At 35.9% G+C, this 18,930-nt stretch overlaps 4 protein-coding genes across 5 annotated transcripts in view; 2 read left to right on the top strand and 2 right to left on the bottom strand.

The window, feature by feature from the left end:
• Positions 1-5: 5 nt before the first annotated feature.
• Nubp1 (NUBP iron-sulfur cluster assembly factor 1) lies at positions 6-5,265 on the top strand. The gene is made up of 8 exons (XM_022076872.2): positions 6-145; positions 572-676; positions 1,395-1,531; positions 1,969-2,070; positions 2,930-3,020; positions 3,510-3,775; positions 4,108-4,294; positions 4,824-5,265. The coding sequence occupies exons 1-8, from the start codon at positions 115-117 to the stop codon at positions 4,859-4,861; spliced, it is 957 nt and encodes a 318-aa protein (XP_021932564.1). The 5' UTR covers positions 6-114; the 3' UTR covers positions 4,862-5,265.
• An 883-nt stretch (positions 5,266-6,148) lies between these two features.
• On the bottom strand, positions 6,149-7,838 carry ND-B17.2 (NADH dehydrogenase (ubiquinone) B17.2 subunit). The gene is made up of 4 exons (XM_022076878.2): positions 7,683-7,838; positions 7,520-7,602; positions 7,299-7,414; positions 6,149-6,481 (listed from the first exon to the last, which is right to left on the bottom strand). Exons 1-4 carry the CDS (start codon positions 7,823-7,825, stop codon positions 6,347-6,349), a joined length of 477 nt encoding a protein of 158 aa, XP_021932570.1. The 5' UTR covers positions 7,826-7,838; the 3' UTR covers positions 6,149-6,346.
• Positions 7,839-9,727: 1,889 nt separating this feature from the next.
• LOC110836043 (dynein regulatory complex subunit 11) overlaps positions 9,728-18,930 on the bottom strand; it is an 11,098-nt gene continuing 1,895 nt past the window's right edge. For both annotated transcript variants that reach the window (XM_087357578.1, XM_022076861.2), the window contains exons 3-9: positions 18,299-18,424; positions 15,776-15,918; positions 14,233-14,481; positions 12,869-13,403; positions 11,732-11,899; positions 10,896-11,078; positions 9,728-10,112 (exon numbers count right to left, since the gene is read on the bottom strand). In XM_087357578.1, coding sequence (XP_087213704.1) covers positions 9,843-10,112; positions 10,896-11,078; positions 11,732-11,899; positions 12,869-13,403; positions 14,233-14,481; positions 15,776-15,918; positions 18,299-18,424 — 1,674 coding nt within the window. In that variant the 3' untranslated portion in view covers positions 9,728-9,842. The remainder of the gene's footprint in view (positions 10,113-10,895; positions 11,079-11,731; positions 11,900-12,868; positions 13,404-14,232; positions 14,482-15,775; positions 15,919-18,298; positions 18,425-18,930) is intronic.
• The window catches only part of CSN3 (COP9 signalosome subunit 3), a 25,625-nt gene continuing 17,662 nt past the window's right edge, over positions 10,968-18,930 (top strand). Inside the window, exon 1 of the mRNA XM_087357590.1 lies at positions 10,968-11,099. The gene's annotated coding sequence lies outside the window, so the exon portion shown is untranslated. The remainder of the gene's footprint in view (positions 11,100-18,930) is intronic.

Here is an 18,930-nt window from a genome sequence, read left to right as displayed (position 1 = left end):
GTCGTCATGGCAACGCAAAACAACATGCATTTGATTTCGTAGTTTTACTAGAGATGTCGTTCTCATTCGCCGTGAACATTGAACTTATGGTGGATCTGCTTGAATTCGTAAAATATGGAGGATGTTCCCGCTGAAGCACCAGAACGTAAGTTTGTGATCGATGTTGTTAACAAACGTTGTTAATAGAGACTTTTAGATACTATTCACTGATGGATAACAACTGTGGTTTAAATTTGATGAGGAAGTAAAAAGTGTATTTTACCTAACCTTTGTAATCGGGATTTTCCGGGTTAGATTCTTGGCTGGGAGGTGGATTACAATAACTGTTCTTGATTTTCGTCAGTATCGACAGAAAACATTTAGGATATTCTTCAGGACAAGGTACAACGGCTTTCTTCCACGTCCTTACAGATTAAACTTTCAGTCACCCATCCTACAGACTTTCCATTAATTGTTTTGCCAGTTTTCTTGTTTCTGTTATTTATTCTGTGCATCGTTCGGCTTGCTTTCCTTCATTTAGTAGTCTGAAGCATGAAGCAGTAATGCTTAAAATAGTTCTGTATGTTTACAGATTGCCCTGGCACTCAGAGCGAATCAGCTGGAAAAGTGTCAGCATGTCAAGGTTGTCCAAACCAATTGATATGTTCATCAGGTGCAGCAAGAGGACCCGATCCAGGTTGTTATTATGAAGTTGTTCAAATGAAACTTGTTTGGGATTGTTCTGGGCAAAGGTGTACAGGCTATTTAAAATAGCCCCCTTGGGCAATGAGGCAGTGATCCCATTTACATACCAGCGAATGTATTCCCTCAGTAAAGAACTACCTGTGCTGTTGCAGAAACCACTGTACCACCTTGACTTCTAACTGTGTCACGCTGTTCCAATTTGCTCTAATGCACCCATTCTCTTATGAATCTCATGGTTATGTGCTGGTGTGTCATGTACATGGCCATGTGATCATGTGAAAGCAGATGTATTTACTAACAGCACTCTGAATGTGTTTCCTATGAGCAACCCTCATAGTTTCAGATTCTTGGTTAAAGTATAGGATTCAGTGTTGATTCCTCACCTTGTTACTGAAGGTCCAATTGTAAATGTGATTAGAAATGGGAATAACTGTGCAATATGTTGTCTGTGCACCTGTCTCTCTTGAGCATGCTCACATATGACATCTTCTGCCAGACTTGTTTAATAATTTTCAATGTTATGCATGTCTACTAGACCAAACATAAACAGAAAGTAAAATAAATAAAATCAAACTAGTACATGTTTAGTGTTGCTGATACGACAGTAGATGTCTGTTATTTTGTGATTACAATATCATCAAGCATACCATTTTTAATACATTTTAAGTTTCATACCTAACAGTCAGACTGTTGTGTTGTTTTGTTCGTAGGGATTGAACTAGTCCGTAAAAGAATGGAATCTGTAAAATATAAGATTCTTATCTTGTCTGGGAAAGGTGGTGTGGGGAAGAGTACTTTCACATCATTGCTTGCACGTGGACTGGCTGCAGCTGATTCTGATAGAAATGTGAGTGTACCTTTCCGGTGATTTTTATTTGCAGGAAAACATAACTTTAGTAGAGCTTGAATCTAACCTAAAATGGGAGCAACTTTATAATTGGTGAGATTTCAGGTTTTTGCAGTGGCAAGTATGAAGATGACTTTCTTCTGCGACGTAGCACCATGTAGTCTGGCAGACGTTTACTAACATTTTGGGCGGTGCTTGCTACCTCATTGAGTAGGTACCTTTGCCTGAAGATTGAGACAAGCTAACCTTTTAAATATTATCCAGACAGGAGACTTCTAAATAAAATTCTTCCATAACAAATTGGGAAGCTGACAGTTACGTCCATTTAGTACCTTCATGGGACATTATGTAGGTTCCTATTAGCATTGAAGGTATATGATGGTGAGACACAGGGACAACTTTATCTTTACCTCTATACTTTGTGTGTTTATGTACAGGTGGCCATTCTAGATATCGACATCTGTGGACCTTCAGTTCCACGTGTGATGGGTGTTCTGGGTGAACAGGTCCACCAAAGTGGTTCAGGATGGTCTCCTGTTGTAAGTTAACCTCTTTTTGTAAGATATAAAGTAAATAATCACCATTTGGAATTATAAGGGATTTTGTTGAAATAACATTGCAGTATACACAGGGAGATGAAATTTGGTTATAAGGGTGTATCTTTATTATGCCATATGCAGTAAGTTAACAGTAAGTTATTTCCTGTTTGGTCCATCATGAACCCAGCTTTATTTGAAGTTCAAATTGAAGTTTTTAAATTTCTCAAGAATAAATAAATGACCATTAAGAACTAAAACTTATATCTGAAATATTTGTCATTGTGATTTGTATTTAACAGAACACAGAATGTATATAATTATGGTAAATATTTAATAGTGTTGGAGAAAATGCCTTTGGAGTGTAGTTTCACTCCTTCTGATGAGCTTTTTGAGTAGCAGGTTTATTTGTGTAATAAATGAATGAAAAGTAGAGTGTTTATACAGCAGTATTAAACTGAAAAGAATGAATTTGCAAATTCTTTGTACTCTGAAATTGAATATACCTTTCAACTTGTCTTAACATTTCAAAAGTCAAGTCTTATTTAAGTAATCAGTAACAGTTCAGTTTCTGCATCCTGTTGGTCATAAAGGTACTGATTGTGACATTAAGCTACTGAATGTTGACCTTTATCTACAAAGATAGACAATTTAAGACCCTGTACTGCAGGTCTGCTGGCCCTGGAATTTATTGATTTAGTAGCCTGTTGCTGTGATACACAGCCAGCTGAACTGTGCATTTGCCATGACATATGACAGATAGAGGTTAAAGAAGCAGCAGTATGCATAGTTGTCATTACCATATAAAGGGTTAAAGATATTTCAGCTGATCTCATTGAAATATTTTGTGTATCTCTTGCAGTATGTGGAGGATAACTTGTCTGTTATGTCCATTGGATTCCTACTATCAAGTCCAGATGATGCAATCATATGGAGGGGACCAAAGAAGAATGGTGTGTTCCCATCTCTTCTATACAAGATGTAATCAAAGAATTTCTAGACTGGTTACAATGTGACACTACTGTAGTTGGTACAGAGGTACCAATACAGTCTGCTGAATCTTATTCTCTTATTGCAAGACTGTAGAATGTGTCATTCAGAAGTGATGCATCATGAAGTAATGTCACATGTAATGCTATCTTTAGCAGAATTGATGGACTCACTGCAAGGTCCCGAGAAGACAATATGGAATAGCTACTAAGTGTTTTGAGTATAAAGAAATGATTCAGTCTAGGAATCTTTTGATAACACTAAACTCAGCTTTGTTATTAACATCAAGTTTATAATCTGCACATTTCTTTCTGTTTTTATCTAATCCTGTATAGCCAGCTAAGGATCTTATAATTCTTATTTTTATTACTTATATTCTTCTTTTCTCTGTGTTGCCTCATATCCAAATGACATACTGAGCTCAGTTTCGTCTTTTCCATTGTCTGGCGTAGGCATGATCCGACAGTTCTTGAGCGAAGTGGACTGGGGTGTGCTGGACTATCTTGTGATAGATACACCCCCAGGAACATCTGATGAGCATCTATCAGCAGCACAATATTTGTTAAGTGCTGGACTGACAGGCGCCATCATACTGACAACACCACATGAGGTGGCATTGCTAGATGTGCGAAAGGAAATAGACTTTTGTCGCAAAGTCAACATTCCTCTGCTAGGTGTTGTAGAGAATATGGCAGCTTTTGTATGTCCAAAGTGTAAGGTATGTTAATAAAATTAAACTAAGCTAGGATGGTCTGAATCATGATAATTGTTGGTATCTCTATGTTTGTATTCCTTTAATCCAATTGCTGTGCATTATTTTTTTACTTCTTGGCTTCAAGAATGTAATTTTAGGTTAAACATATGAACTTACCTTGATGTGGAAGTTAAGGAACTCATTCTGTAACATGAGTGTCTCAGTCTCCATGGGAAATACGTAGAAAAATTAGTTCTCAATTTTTGCAGTGATGTGTTATATAAATATTTAAGATGTGTTGAATCACTTGGAAATATGTATGCCATAAATATGTAGTTTGTTGTTATGTATTGCAGACGGAAACTGCCATATTCCCAGCAAATACAGGTGGAGCTACCAAGATGGCAGAGGAGTTGGGGGTTCCATTCTTAGGTAGTTTGCCATTAGACTCCCGCCTGGCTCGTAGCTGTGATGAAGGAACCAATTTCTTGATTGATGTACCAGATTCTCCTATGACAGTGGCATTCAACAAGTTGTTGACAGGTAAGAAGTTTTTGTAGGTTTAGTCACAAGGAATTTTAATGTGTCATGTATTTAAGAGTTTTGTTAATTAAATTCAAAGGGGTGTAAAGAGGATACATAATATAAAGCCTCTTCTACATTATCACGAACACCACCTTCATGCAGTACACAAGTTACTGTAAATGAGGTTGTAATGACTGAGGAATGGCAGTTAACAATTACATTAGGATAAGAGAAAATGCTATAAAATTTATGTTAGGATAGATTTAAGTTCAGATATGTAATGGTGAAAGTTGCAATGAATTGGTTAAGCAGAGTCGACTATAAATGCAGCTATCACTCGGTCACTGTAGGTTGGTCATCCTTATCGGAGTTTTGGTGTGTGTGTATATGTACATTGCTGAATTTAACTCACTGATATATGTCAGAAGGGGTAATTTGGATGTGGTAGCTAGTTGTCAGTAATGTGAGTGAATGATCTGTATTATGACCTTGAAAGAGTCAGCTGTTTAGAGAATTACTGATATGGCTACATGTATTCATTTTACAGATGTTGTTAAAGCATGTGAAGAATCCAGAAACAACTGATTTATTATAACATGAAGTCATCTATTAAGTTTTCATGGATGTGTAAATAATTTTTTTATTTGTACTGAACCTCACAAATATTGTTAGTGAATCCATAAAACAGTTAAATTATATTTTTCTAAAGTATGGAGTTTGGGGTTGGACTTTTCAGTATAGCAGTTGTCATGTAATGTAGTTGTTACAAATGTATCTGAAGAATTACCACCTCTCCAGCAAGAGTTGAAGAGTACTCTGAAGGTGGAGGCAATATGTACCTCTGAAACACTGGTAACCACCTACAAGACTACATGACATCACAACTCAGAAGACCACTACCAGCAACTTCACACTTCTGAGAACTTCAATTCTCAGTGCCTGTATATGACCTATATTTGTATAGTACAAATAAAAGTGTAATTAATATATGTAAACTGTATGTATTCCACAACAGGTTGCATCTTAGTAATATTCTGTTATGTATTCCTCTTGCATGCATTTGATAGTTCTAGAGAAACAAATAGCTCAGCATTTGAAACTATTAGTTGTACTACTCCATAACTCAGACCTTACTGTTGTAATCTTTGGTTTTTTAGGTGTTTACAACTGAAAGTTACAAAAATATGCTTACTGAATTACTGAACAGATTTTTGTGAACCCTGGTATTGGGGATATTCCCCAAAATTTTATTCTGGTTAAAATCAGACAACAGTAACAGGCACTTTATGTGAATACTTCCATTAATTTCTGCTCGCAGAAATGACTGGGTGTGGTATTCCCAGGCTACCTTGGTTACAATGGTTACAGTAGGAATTTCCAGTGAACCACACAACTGTGTGGAGAATCCTCTGTGATTACGTATCACTCAGACAGGCACCAGATACCCCACATTCACAAAGGTCTTGGACCACAGAGCTCCTCATGTTCACACCCTGAAAGGATGTATCTGTGGGGGAGTGGTCATGGTGATACAAGGCTTAGGGTTGTCCATGTTGAGTAATTCTCACCACACATCTCATTCCAAGGTCCATGCTGCCAGATGTACTCCAATGATCAATAAAGATTGTCTTCAGGCACTTTATATGATGTAGTTTTGTTGGAACCAATCAGAAATCTTCAGGTTCTACTCCTGATGGGAGATAATCCTAGACAAATGATATAAGGAGCACACAGTAGAAACCCCATAATTTTAGAATGAAAATGTTATGTATATACAGATATTAATATTGGCATTTCCAAAGATTTGAGGGAGTGGGACAGTTCATATATAATAAAACTTTCTAAAACTTCCATTCCAAAAATAATTTTAAGTTCATTTTTAAAATTATCAGTATTTATTAAACTCAACACAGAGTCAGAAAAATGTGGCCAAAAATAGTAAAATTTAATATGCTAATGCCAGGATGTCATTTTCATTACACAAATGAAACTACAACATATTACAAAGTAACATTATCTGTTTATAAGCAATGTCTATTTACAGAAAGATTATTATGTCTTGAATGATCTCTATGACTGTGGTTTTGGTGGTACCCACGCTTGTATCTTGGGTCTTGTAGTGCTGTATGGCATATATGCATGTTCGGTACCAGACATATTCTCTATATGATCAGCCATCCATCGGTACTTTGGTCGATTTGGATCCTGTAACAGAAATGTTGCAAAAAGAATGCACACATGGAATTAGAAGAATGAAAATATGTAGAGAATTAAGACATTTAGTACTGATCACAAATGTGTACATTTCCCCATCATCTCTTAACAATATAAGCTATTAACAAGTATTCTTGGATCTTCAGTATTATCTTGGGAATATACTAACAAAAATATATTTCATTAAGTAAAAACCAGCATGGAAAGTGTTACAAATATGCTGGAATACAGAAGTATTTAAGCTGTCTGTTTTACAAAATGTACTTCTGAATATGACGTGGAACAAAAAATGTATTCACATTTCTGTACTTTTCCCTTTAAACTACAGTGATTCTCTTGGGATAACAGTCCAGGAACTAGAATTACTTCATGTTACAATTCATGCCCTTTTCATTCAACATGGAACTGCATACCAGATCATGCCAGCACTTTTATTTTTAGAATTATAGCCTTTGTGCTATTTCTCAGCTTTGTGAAAAAGGAGAAAACTGATTATGCAGGTTTTTGACATACACAATTGTTACGTGAGTAAATTAATAAAAAGCTGGTAAAGGTTTAGTTTTTAGTGATGGATTAAACAACACATGTTTTCATTCATTCATACGTAGAACAGTAAAATTAAATGTATTTTCATGCAGCTTACTACTAATATTTTACTTTGTATAGCTCACATTGTAAAGAGAAGGGGAAGCAAAGTGAGAATTGGGATTCCATAAACATGTGCTTTTTGGTACTTCTGAACATTATTGCTCCTTATCACATAATATTTCTCAGTAGACAGATGCAAATTAGCATTTTGGCATTTTACCTTGTGAGGTGGTAAATCTGTTTTATAATGAAGCCATCCAAACCACTCTGCAGGAACTTGGCTTCCGTCGTAGTCAAGGTACACTTTATCAGCATACTCCACCCACCGATTGCGTCCTTTAAAAATTGGGAGGCGATTATTAAAGGTCTTAAAATGAACAACTATTATGGCAGCATGATTTTAAAATTATGAACCTTAGTTGCGTGTAAATCCTTACTAACCGTAGAAGTACATATTATTTTCGTAATATTTGTTGCCGTATTTATCCTCGCCTACCAGGGTACCCACTTTGACATCGTCCTGCCTGGAGACAGAAAAAATAATACCATTATTCCACATCTTATGTCGTGTTGTTATTAAAGTAGTACATGTCACTTTTTATACCTAAAGAGCTTGTACAGAGTCCCAGAGATTCCTCCATTTGTTTTTATTATTTTAAATAAAGTGCCCAGTTTATCCAAAGCAAGGAGTTTCGACATTTTCTTTCTACTGCGAACTCCGGAAACAGCTGAAAGTCGTAAATACATTTAATTACAATGTATATCGATATCCAGGGTATGCAACACGACGTGTCTAGCATTTGGGTTTAGTGCGTAAAGATTGTTTTGTGTTACATTAATAAGTAAATAATACTTTGGTGGGAATTATCAGCCCTGAAGATGGAAGCATCATGTTTATTTCGAAACTTGATGTTTACCCACACGAGACATATCCAACAGAAAAACACCAATTATAAATAATAGATATGTTGGTATCAAGATAGTCATTCAAGATTTTGGTGATCTGTGATTTTGGTTTGACATGGTCAGAGGTGAAAACGCAATTTAAATTTGTTTTAAAAGTGTTGCGGCAGATTGGTCACTCGAATGGATTTGAAAGTGGCATACCATCGGATATGATAGAATAATGACATGATTGAAAGAAAATTATGTTTTTTTCTCTCTGAAAGTCGTAATATAGCATCGTAACACTAGCAGTCAAGAACTAGGGTAGGTTTGCCTAGTGTGTAATTTAATTTAAAATTACAAGTTCTCATAAATTTTGCTTCTTTTGTAATGCGTTGCTATTGTGAACATAATTACTCGTTTATTTCCAAGTTTAAGATTGAAGTCTTGTGCTGCCTCAACAGCATTTGCATATTATTTCTTTATTGCACTTACATTTTTAATTTCCTCTTTTCTTGAACTCCATCCTGAACCAATTAAATCCAGTTCACATCCATACAAACTCTTTTCCTACTACCACTTACCAAGTGGCTGATTTACAAGAATTTCTCCCATCACAACTATGCAATGTCTTTGTTTCCCCTATCCATACTGATGTAAACAGTGGCTGACTGCTTTTCAAGTCACTTTTAGTCAAATACAAGACAATTTTACATCCTAATCTTTCCAGGAAAAACATTGAAGTGAAGAGAAATCTAGTAGTTATGGGACGTTTGGCATCCGTAATGGTAGTCTTGGTATTGGAGATTTTTAACGTTTGAGTTCTGTTAGTAGAGAGTTGTCCTGTAGGACTGTATTCAAATAAATAACAAAAATTCTGCCCTCTCTGTATTATTTGCTGACAGTTTTGTCACAGAGTTTCTAAAAGTAGAGGCTTTGGGAGGCAGTGATTTGACATCAGCATCAAATTCTTGTATGTTGGTTTTTGCAACAGGAGTTCAGTGTGTAACTTTGGCTTTTGGATGAGAGCCACATCAAATATTTTGTTTAATGCATGTTTCAGGCTGCTTAATATAAGACCTCCAGACATACCCTACCTCATACCTATCTTGGAAATGGCAACCACAATATTTGCTGTAATGTTGATGAGTACCAAATATGCAACATGGCTCTCACCCAAAATCTGAAGTTATATATCATCATCAAAATTTGATTGATATGGTCTTGGATAAAGTACAGAGAATCAGGATGATAAAAGTGATTATGTTACAGTGTGGTGGCAGCTTGCTTCTATTCACTCAAGATCTTATTTTGTTGTAGTGAAATAAGTTTACAAACAGATATCTGTAGTTATACTACAAAAGTTAATGCAAGTATTATTTCAGGTACTGGATATCTTCTTATGTTTCCTGAACAAATTTGAATTGGTCATGGGATTTGATTTATGTAGATGAAAGCGAGGATAATGGCCTTCCTTGAAGTAGGTCATATGTACCTCCTACCTTGTCTCATTTCTGTATGTTCATTACAACTTTGATTCAGAGTGCTGATCTTTAATAATATGCACCATCAATGTGTGGAAATGCACATTAGCCATCTACTTATGACAGGAAGAACTAGGAAGCTGAACACAATTGTATCACACAAGATGATGCACTTCTTAAAATTATAGATATTTAGATGTACTTAATTTTTTATTTTAGAACTCTTGGGAGCTGTGTTGGTTTAGTCAGTGAAGTGAGGGCTAATGAGCTGAATTGTTAATTTATTCTAGGGTTATTTACTCAAGCTGTTTCAACTGAAGATGTTACATAACATCAAATGAGAAGGGTGTAGAATACATTTCTAGTTTTATAATCAAGAGCAGACTCTTTTTAATTTAGTTCTTCTTGTTAGACTTGGTTGCAAGTTCAGCTCTGAGTTCACCCTCAATTTCAAGCTGTCGAGCTTTCCTGCGTCCTATGGGTGTCTTTTGGAACCACTGTAGGAATGCTTCGTCTTCCTCCTTGTAGACAGGTTCCAACTTGCACAGTGAATTGATGAGTTCAACATGGGTTAGGGGCTGCACTCTAAGCTGCAGCACTCGCTTACATGTCATCACTTCCTTTATTACTTCAAGTATTGCTCCAACTGTATAGCCATCTGATACCTGAAACATTTTGCATTATGTTAAATTTCTTTAGATTCAAGGAGTTTTGAATGGAGATAAGACCATGAACATACCTACAAATAAAATGTTTCTCTATTTGTAAAATGTAACAATGTAGTGATGGTGTGAAACATTCTGGATATGTTTGAAAACTTTCAGGCAGTGGAAATTATGCACAGAAATAAATTAGGAACTTGTATAACACTTTAAAGACCAGTAGTAACTGTATATGCCACCTGCCTTTACAGTCAGTAATTCTGCATTTTCCATCTATGTGTTTTATGTGATTGTCATTGTAAACAGATTATTTCCCTAAGTGTTGTGTTTTCTGTGACGTATGGACTGAATTATTATTATTATTATTAATATATTATAGCATTATTTACAAGCTTCAAAGGGATAATTATTAACATGTAATTTCTGCTAGCTTGTCTGCCTCTGCAAGTGATTGAACCCTGGTTATCCAGTCCATAGACACAGTTGAAACAGTGTATTAAGTAAATAAGAATGAATTGATCATTCTTTTTCAATATTCAGCTTCAAAGAGGTTTCATCACCAAAATTCTATATGCATTTTCTGTCCCTTTATCTGCGTTGATCAAGACAAGTGTCATACACTGGGGCAGTGAAATGACAAATGTTGATAATTTGATTTTGAAGTCAGCATATCAAGAACCACTTAAAGAGAGAACAACATGCTGACAGACTATCCCAGCCCTCTAACCTATTTTGTCTATTTTGCTAAATTTATAAGTTCATACACACTGTGTAAATTTTGCAGACCTTTGTCATGGCTGCAGTGTCAAACTGCCGGCTGACACCACCAAACTGAAACAGCAGCTCCTTCCATAGAAATGAGAGGCTGCTATAATCAGGACGTGGGATCAGTATCATCTTGTTATATGTCTGGGCAAGGGCTTTCTGGTCACAATCCCATGGACATCGAGATACCCCAATGAGCAGAACCTGCAAGAATTTACAACCATTGTAAGTTAGATAACATATTCATTGTATCTCAATTCCTGAATTCAATGTCAATTTTTATCCTTCCCACACAATTAACAAATCAGTATGTTGTGAATTTTGGTAATACCAGTTCCCCTTCAGGCTTCATAATGCTATACAATCTATTAGTATCACTGAGTTGACCTGTACACATTATTGTCATCATGCCAGAAGGGTGTATCAACAAAATTACTGATCTACTGGAGATTAAATTCATATGCTTAATTTGGTTCAAAATGTATGTGTCTGGATCTCTGTGTACAGCAGCAGCCCTTTTGGTGTGACATACATCCCACTGTTTTGTGTTATTAGACCAAATTTCTCTGATTGTATGTCTAGTTGGTTTTCCCTTGATTCTGTGTATGCAGCTATCTGTCTTTGGACTGTTCCATTATGTTTGCATACAAATGTTCACATGTAGTAATTAATACCAGGACTTTTAAATCTTATTGTGTTTATAATTGTTCATTATTACAGTATCACACTGCTTTATAGTGTAAAACCTGCATTACATATAAAGTGTATCCATTTTGATGTCAAAATAACTGCAGAAAAACCATATAAATGTGAAATATGTGTGGGATATTCATATTCGCTGGATATAATATTCCTACCTGGTCATCTTGACTGATGCCTTTTGCTATTTTGGGAAGGTCCTTCTTCAGTCGTTTGGGGTCTGTCTTGTCTGATTTTGGGACTTTCTTCAAAAATGTCTTTTCAGCATTATCTATGTAGATTACTGATGGCTGGAGCAAGCGGGATACCTTGTTAACAAGGTGTACCTGTTCATGTTCTCAAGGCATTAGTCACAGATTACAAAGGTGAGCATGATTTTGTTCAGAATGTGTTGGATTATGCTTTATTCTCTAGAATGTAAGTTTCAGAAATATAATTCCACAATTTTAGAGAATACAAAGCCTGTCTCTTATAGGTGAACAGCCTCTGTAAAGGACAGATTTTGATGGTTCAGGTAAATAATTTATTTATCATTGCAATTTAAATTAGTTGTAGAATATAAACGTTTGTTTATGTATTTAAAAAAATAATTTTATGAATATAATTACTGAAATAAGTGCTAGAATTTGTTATAACCACTAAAATAAGTAGCAGTATTCCTTAACAGCCATTGAAATAAATACTGGAATATTTTATATCACAGTTGAAGTAAGTATTGTTAAGTGGTTATCCTAATAAAACTAAATACTAGAACTTCTATCACAGTTTAAATAGGTGCTAGAACATTTAATATCATGGAAATAAATACTACATTATGTTAATTACTACTGAAGTAAGTTTTACAATGTTTCGCTTGCTGAAATATGAACTAGAATTTCTGCTACCAATGAATAAATGCTATAATCTGTATGATAGAATTGAAGTGATTTTTTTATCAAAGTGAAGTACTCATTCTTATCGCAACCAAATTAAATGTTATAATTGTTATTCTGTGTGCCGGTGGCGGGCTTTGGTGTTGTCAGTGTTGAACCTGCAGGTTCTGCTATCAGGGAGTTAGTTAATTGTTATTCTGTATTTAACAATAGCAGCAGTAATGACAATGTGAACACCAACAACAACATCGACTATGACGACGACGATGATATGTTGGTAACTTTTAATATGCACCCATTCTGTATAAAGTCATTTGATTTTCAGTAATATGTTGAAGAGTTGAACAGCAGGTCATGATTTTGGGATGTTATGTAGAAAAATGGTAGTGAGAAGGATCTTAATGAACCAATAATGTAACTCACCAGCATAATAAGTCCAGATTTGCCAGGATACTTTCCAACAATGTTTGCAGGTGAGAGGTCAAACAGTACTGAGCCAGTCTCTGTACACACTGCATGCACCAGCATATCTTTGCCACTGCCATGTGATCCTGCTAGCAACACTGATTTGACTAGTGGTGCTGTCTGGTGAATTGTTTTAGATCCCAGTGGCAGGATGCAGTATTCCAATATGACCTGACGTATGTCTCCAAGTGATGGGAGTGGGTCTTTTCCTTGTTTACGGAGATCATGTGTTGCATATGAGTGCTCCCCTCGAAATTCTGACAGCTGAACTTTTGGGTACTTGCGAATTATACCATTAGTAATGAGTTCTTCAAACAGAGAATCTAGTGTTCGGTCTGGTGTTAGATCCTTTTCTTTTTTCTTCTTACTCTTCTTTCCACTTCGGCCTTTCTTCTTGCTAGCTTTGCGTACTTTCTTTCCTTTACTTACAAGATCACGTGCCAAAGCGGCCTGTAATATCTCTAATTCTCCTCGCAACAACTGATCCACTTCTCTGAAATCATTGATTTATTGATAGATTGGTTCTCTAATGGTATGTGATAATGGTTTAATTCAATGCATAACAATTTTGTCAGCCATTGTCCGTTGTCTGAAATATATTTGATTTACATGACAATTTGCTTCCCCTTCAGGTGATTAGTTATCATAAAATTAGCTAACTCAATGGAGCAGAGTCCTTTTTGAGAAGCTAATAGCATGTTCACTAGTCAAAAAATTTCCTGCATTTTATGCATTCAAAGGTTCATTACTGTATTCACAAGAGCATGCCATTTGTGATAAAAACCTGTAGCATGACTTCCTTCAGAGGGGATCTTCATTTTAATATTATTCTCCCATCTACTCATGAGTCCCCAAAGTGGAAATCCACAGAATAATTTGGGAGGCTAACTGATGCTCCATTCAAGATTTGAACTGACTATCTCCCACATACAGTTTACACGGGTTACGTTACAGTATGTTTGTTCCTTTGGTAGAATTTGAGACCTTGTCATGAAAGTGAGGAGAACAGAACATACATACAACATTCTGGTAAGAATATCTCAATGAAAGAGACTGCTTGAGAGATGTAGGCATGGATTAGAGGAAACTATTACAATGTTTCTTTATGAAATAGAGTGTAACATATTGAACTTGTTTAGGATAGGCTTGTTGGTAGCCTTCTGTGAACATGGTAATGAACCTTCAAGTTCAATAAGAACAGTGAATTTTTTTACCAGTTGGTCAAGGAAGACTCTTTGCCTTGAAGGTAGCAAAGAGGACAAACATGACTATGTGGTTCAGGTATCATAATTAAGATAGGACAAATTCTCTTGATACACTACCTCCGCAATTCAGCTTCCAGTTGAGCTGTCTTCTGTTCTCGAATCATCTCTATATCAGCATGCTGCCATGGGTTTTTTGACTCATCTCGATTACGCCAGATTTCTTCATATTCTGAATTGGCTGCCTGCAAGTCTCCCAAGAAATTAGATAGTTGCATCTTGAAGCCTGGATCTTCTTCCTCCTCATCTTTCTTCTTCTTTCCTTCTTCTTTATCTTTCTTCCCCTTCTCTTTTTTCCCCTTACCATCCCTGTAATAAAACATAAGAACATAGAAATTATCTTACAGATGTAGAAGAAAATACACATCAGACTAAAACATGGCCATTGGGTCCTTTGTTACCACAGCATGGTGCACTTTGAGGTTGTGGCTGTAGGAGGAGGCCTTCAGGTATGGAGGATAGCAAGAAGCTGTCATGGACAGTCAACAAGGAGTGATTCATCAACTTGGGGGGTTGGATGGGGGATTAATTAATAATTTCTCACTGTAAAAACCAGTATGCTATAAAATGTTATGCAGGGCCTCAGATTTGGACAGATTCTTTGCAGTGAGCTAAGAAATGGAAAATGAGTATGAGATTTGGATCTTGGAATATCAGCAGTCTCTATAGGTCAGTTTCACTGAAAATAGTAGAAAGAGAATTAGTAAAACAGAAATTAGATTTATTGTTTGTACAGAATGTGAGATAGGACAAAGGTGGCACTGAAACAGCAAATTCTTCCACAAACTTAATAATTTTATTTTGAACAATAAAGAACTGCCAGGGAATGTGATAGGAGAATAAGTAAACCATGTCTCTGCACAGCTGAATGGGACAAGAGCATTATCACCTTCCAATTTAATATTGGAGAATTTTGTCAAAACTCTCAAACCACTTCAATTTTAATTTAGATTGGATAATTTCAAAGAACATTTAATGTAATGACATAAATACTTTTTTGAGACTATCTCATGTACTTGTGAAGAAGTTGCATAAGTTATTTCTTAGCCTACTTGAATAAACTAAAAATTAGTTGCATAAATGGATTTTAGCAACTTCATTGAGACTGATAAAAATTAATCGTTATAACCAAAGATGATGTTATGTGCAGTTCGGTTGAATTTTTGTTATGTATTTGGCAATACCTAACTTTCTTTTGTCTTGGCCAGAATAGTGTAATATGCACTTATTTATGAAGAAGTAGATACAGCTAGGTGTATTAATTATTGAGGAATACATACAAAATTCTGCCCATCATTCTTCTCTGTAAATTAACTCCTTATATACCTATAGGTGAAATTATTGTGGACCATCATTATTAACATTTTTGAATAAATTGTGTCCCAAATCACCCCTCAGTATATGGAGGACTAGTTGTGAAACACTTGGTATAATTTTCTCTAATCCTTTATGACTTCATCTTCGTGAGTTCAAATTTATTTTTTTGCATTTTGTTCTTAAATGTCCTTATGGGGTTTTTCTTAATCTGATGCAATGTCATTTTGGGGCTGCATTTTAAAAATAGGACGGGTACAAGTAAATGCTCTCTGATAAATGTGTGTACCTGGAAGATGAGGTGGTTGTTTTACTGATTTCACTTTCTGCAGCCTGCCTAGTGAAGAACAAAGTTGAGCCTCCTGATTCCTCAGAAGGAATATCAGGGAATTTTCCTGTTTCATTCCAGTAGTCTCTGATCCAGCCTCTTAACTACAGAAAATGTAAGATATCAGTCATATGAAGTACTACATCCTCACAACAGGTTTAGACAAATGAAGCAAAGCAGGAGACAAAGAATTGTAAGCTGTGAATATCAAAGGCCCATTAATACTTGACACCATTTTTTGATGTGTCAATTTCTGGTGCCATACTTTCATGTAATTATGGAATGATGTAGCCATTAATATTATTTTGCATTGTTATGTGGTTGTTGAGTAATGTGGGGTATATAATGAACATAAGAGCAATTGTGTGATGAAAACACTATTTAATATTAGTGTCTTCAAATATACAGCTGTATTAAGCAGGGTACCCCACTTAGGTGATAAGACACAAGGTACAGTCCATCAGTTATCTTACTAGACTGATGCATTTGTTTAATGTAGCACTTGCCCCATCTCTGAAATGTCATTCTATTTTATTATTTTACTAGACGATGGATAATATCCAAAAAAACTTTTTATTTAAATAAGTCACCATTTTCACGAACTTTTAGATTTGTTTAGAGATTCAGTTTAGTCCTTTATTAATTTGTTACACTTAACAGAAAAAGGCACAGTTGCTCCAAGACTGTATCGATTTACAACAAAAACAGTGAAATATTTGGTAAGAAGAATGTTTAATCGTCTGAATTGTCCAAAGGGACTTGTCAATTAATGCCATACCTACTCTGCACACATGTGCTAGGGAATAGAACATCCAGATAGCATGAAATATCTTGTGAGTTGAGGACTCTGGTAATCAGTCTACATATAATTTTCTTAGGTATGACACTGCTTGGTTTGAAATTAATTGGTGAATGTACTTTACTTTATCAGGTGCAAACAAAATTTTGAAGTATGTACATATGCTACTGTGAGTATCATCATGAGATGGATGATATATCTCAGCTGCCTTGACTCCAGATTCTTACATAGGTTCCTAATGGCAGCAGAAATGGCCTTACCATGTCCTCTGAAACTGCAGCCACTGCCTTTCTTCTGTCAGAGGGAACTTCCAGTAATACAGTGAAACCTCTATCCATCGTTCCCGGAACTATCGTTTTCCCGGATGCATCGTCCGTTTTGTTCGGTCCCGAATACATCCCATATAAAATAATGTTACATTTTCCCGCTTCTATCGTTCCTCGAACTATCGATCGATCGTTCAAAAATCTTAGTCCCGGCCCACAATTTTCCCGCAATGATCGTTTCTGAGAATTTAAAATGCTGGGTTTTGAGATAAATTATTACCGAAAGACGCACAATGTTTTTGGAATACGCAGTAGCGGTAACCTGTTATGTCGCCCAACCAGCACATTCTTTTGGAATGAGGGTCAGCGGTGCAGGGGTGATAGTTGGAGAGAATGGCGGCGCGCATTGTCAGAAATTTTACGATTTTAATTAGGGTGCACTCATATTTCGTTCCAGCGATGCCAGATGGCATGTGCAGTGTGAATTTCTTCACAAATGCTTTTATTACAAGTACAAAGGAAAGGCTGGCGGCACTTTTCATTCTTCTGGTTCATCTCGTTTCCAGCGGTTCAGGGTCTTCTACAGCTACGTTTCGTTGAGTTCGGCAGTAATAGTATTTCCATTCTTCCTGTTATTGTCCGCAAAGGGGGTTGGAGTGGTGAGGAAGAGGAAGACGACGAATGCGAGCCCTAAGCATTGCCGAGTTTTGCCGAAGCACACGCTGCATTGGCGAAAGTGAAGTCGTTCTTTTAAGCGCTTAATATTAGTGAACGTGACGAGGAAAACATTTTGAACGTGGAAAGTGTTCTGTTTGGTCTAAAACGTAAAGTTTCGACAAACCAGTTGCCCATTTAAGACTTTTTTGGTAAAAAGAAGTAACTTTGAAAGAGAAACATTGTTTTTTTTTAAAAATTTAATGCTTTCCCGCATCTATCGTTTTCCCGCATTCATCGTTTTTATTTCCCACCCCCGCCGAAAACGATGCATCGAGGTTTCACTGTATTTAGCTAAGTGAGGAGTAGTGCAAATGCTACCTTTTATACGCAAGATGGTACCTTTCTCTTTTTTTTTCTTACAATACTTTGATTTAAGTTAAACTACAGTTTTAAGATTTTACTACGTCATATATTTTGTTCAAAATACACACATGTTCATCAAGTATGCTGTAAATTGTCTTCTTACCTTAAAGTTATTACATATTGTTCCTTGGGAAGTATGACCAGTCAATAACTAATGTGTATCCTTGTTCTAAACATCTTCAGTGTCAATTTCTTCCAGTCAGTTAACAATCAACATTTGAGTATGTTTATGATCTTGTGACATATTTCATACGTTCTGTTGTATCGCTGAGTGAATTAAAGTGTCTAGCAAAATGTTTATATAACCACAGTTCTAGGAACTTTATAAGAGATGCTTACCTCATCTCTGATCTCTTCCTTCATTTGCCCTCCTCTACAGGTTTTAATGTGTTGCTTCGCAGAAACAAGCATTTGTTCATATTCAACCTGGTGCTTCATCTGCTGTTTGTGTCGTAGTTCCTTCACCTGACAAATTAAATTATTGTATGAATATACCATTGTATCTGCACAATGATGTTAAAGAGAATATATTTAGGAAACAAAATTGCCATCTACTTTCTAAAGCACTAATGGTGAAGATAAAAGTATAAGCATAAAAGACAGTTATTAGCCAGTGGTTGTGCATGGTTGTGATACATGATGGCTTATGCTGAAAAAAATAAAACAGATTATAAATGCTTGAATGAAAGTTGCTTAGGAAAATATTTGAACCTAATAGGACTGAAGTAAGTGGGCAATTTGTAAGTATCTTGATTTATGCAGGTCTCATAGTATTAGTACTTCAGAAAAATCAAAGATATTGTGTTAGGCTGGGAATGAGGGAAGCTTCTTGGTAGTAACTGCTTAGAGTACAAAGAAGGAAATCGGATAGCTTTAAGGCAGATCTTAGGAAAATACATTAAGAATGGTATGTGGATTTAACTGGCTCAGGATCATGTTTATTGATAGGGCCTGGTATTAATGGTTTATTT

Source organism: Zootermopsis nevadensis, unplaced genomic scaffold (genome assembly GCF_977971745.1).
Source record: "Zootermopsis nevadensis isolate Lab colony 2312 unplaced genomic scaffold, Znev_1.0 Znev_ptg000028l, whole genome shotgun sequence".
Taxonomy (NCBI): domain Eukaryota; kingdom Metazoa; phylum Arthropoda; class Insecta; order Blattodea; family Termopsidae; genus Zootermopsis; species Zootermopsis nevadensis.
This window is presented reverse-complemented; position numbering and strand designations above follow the sequence as displayed.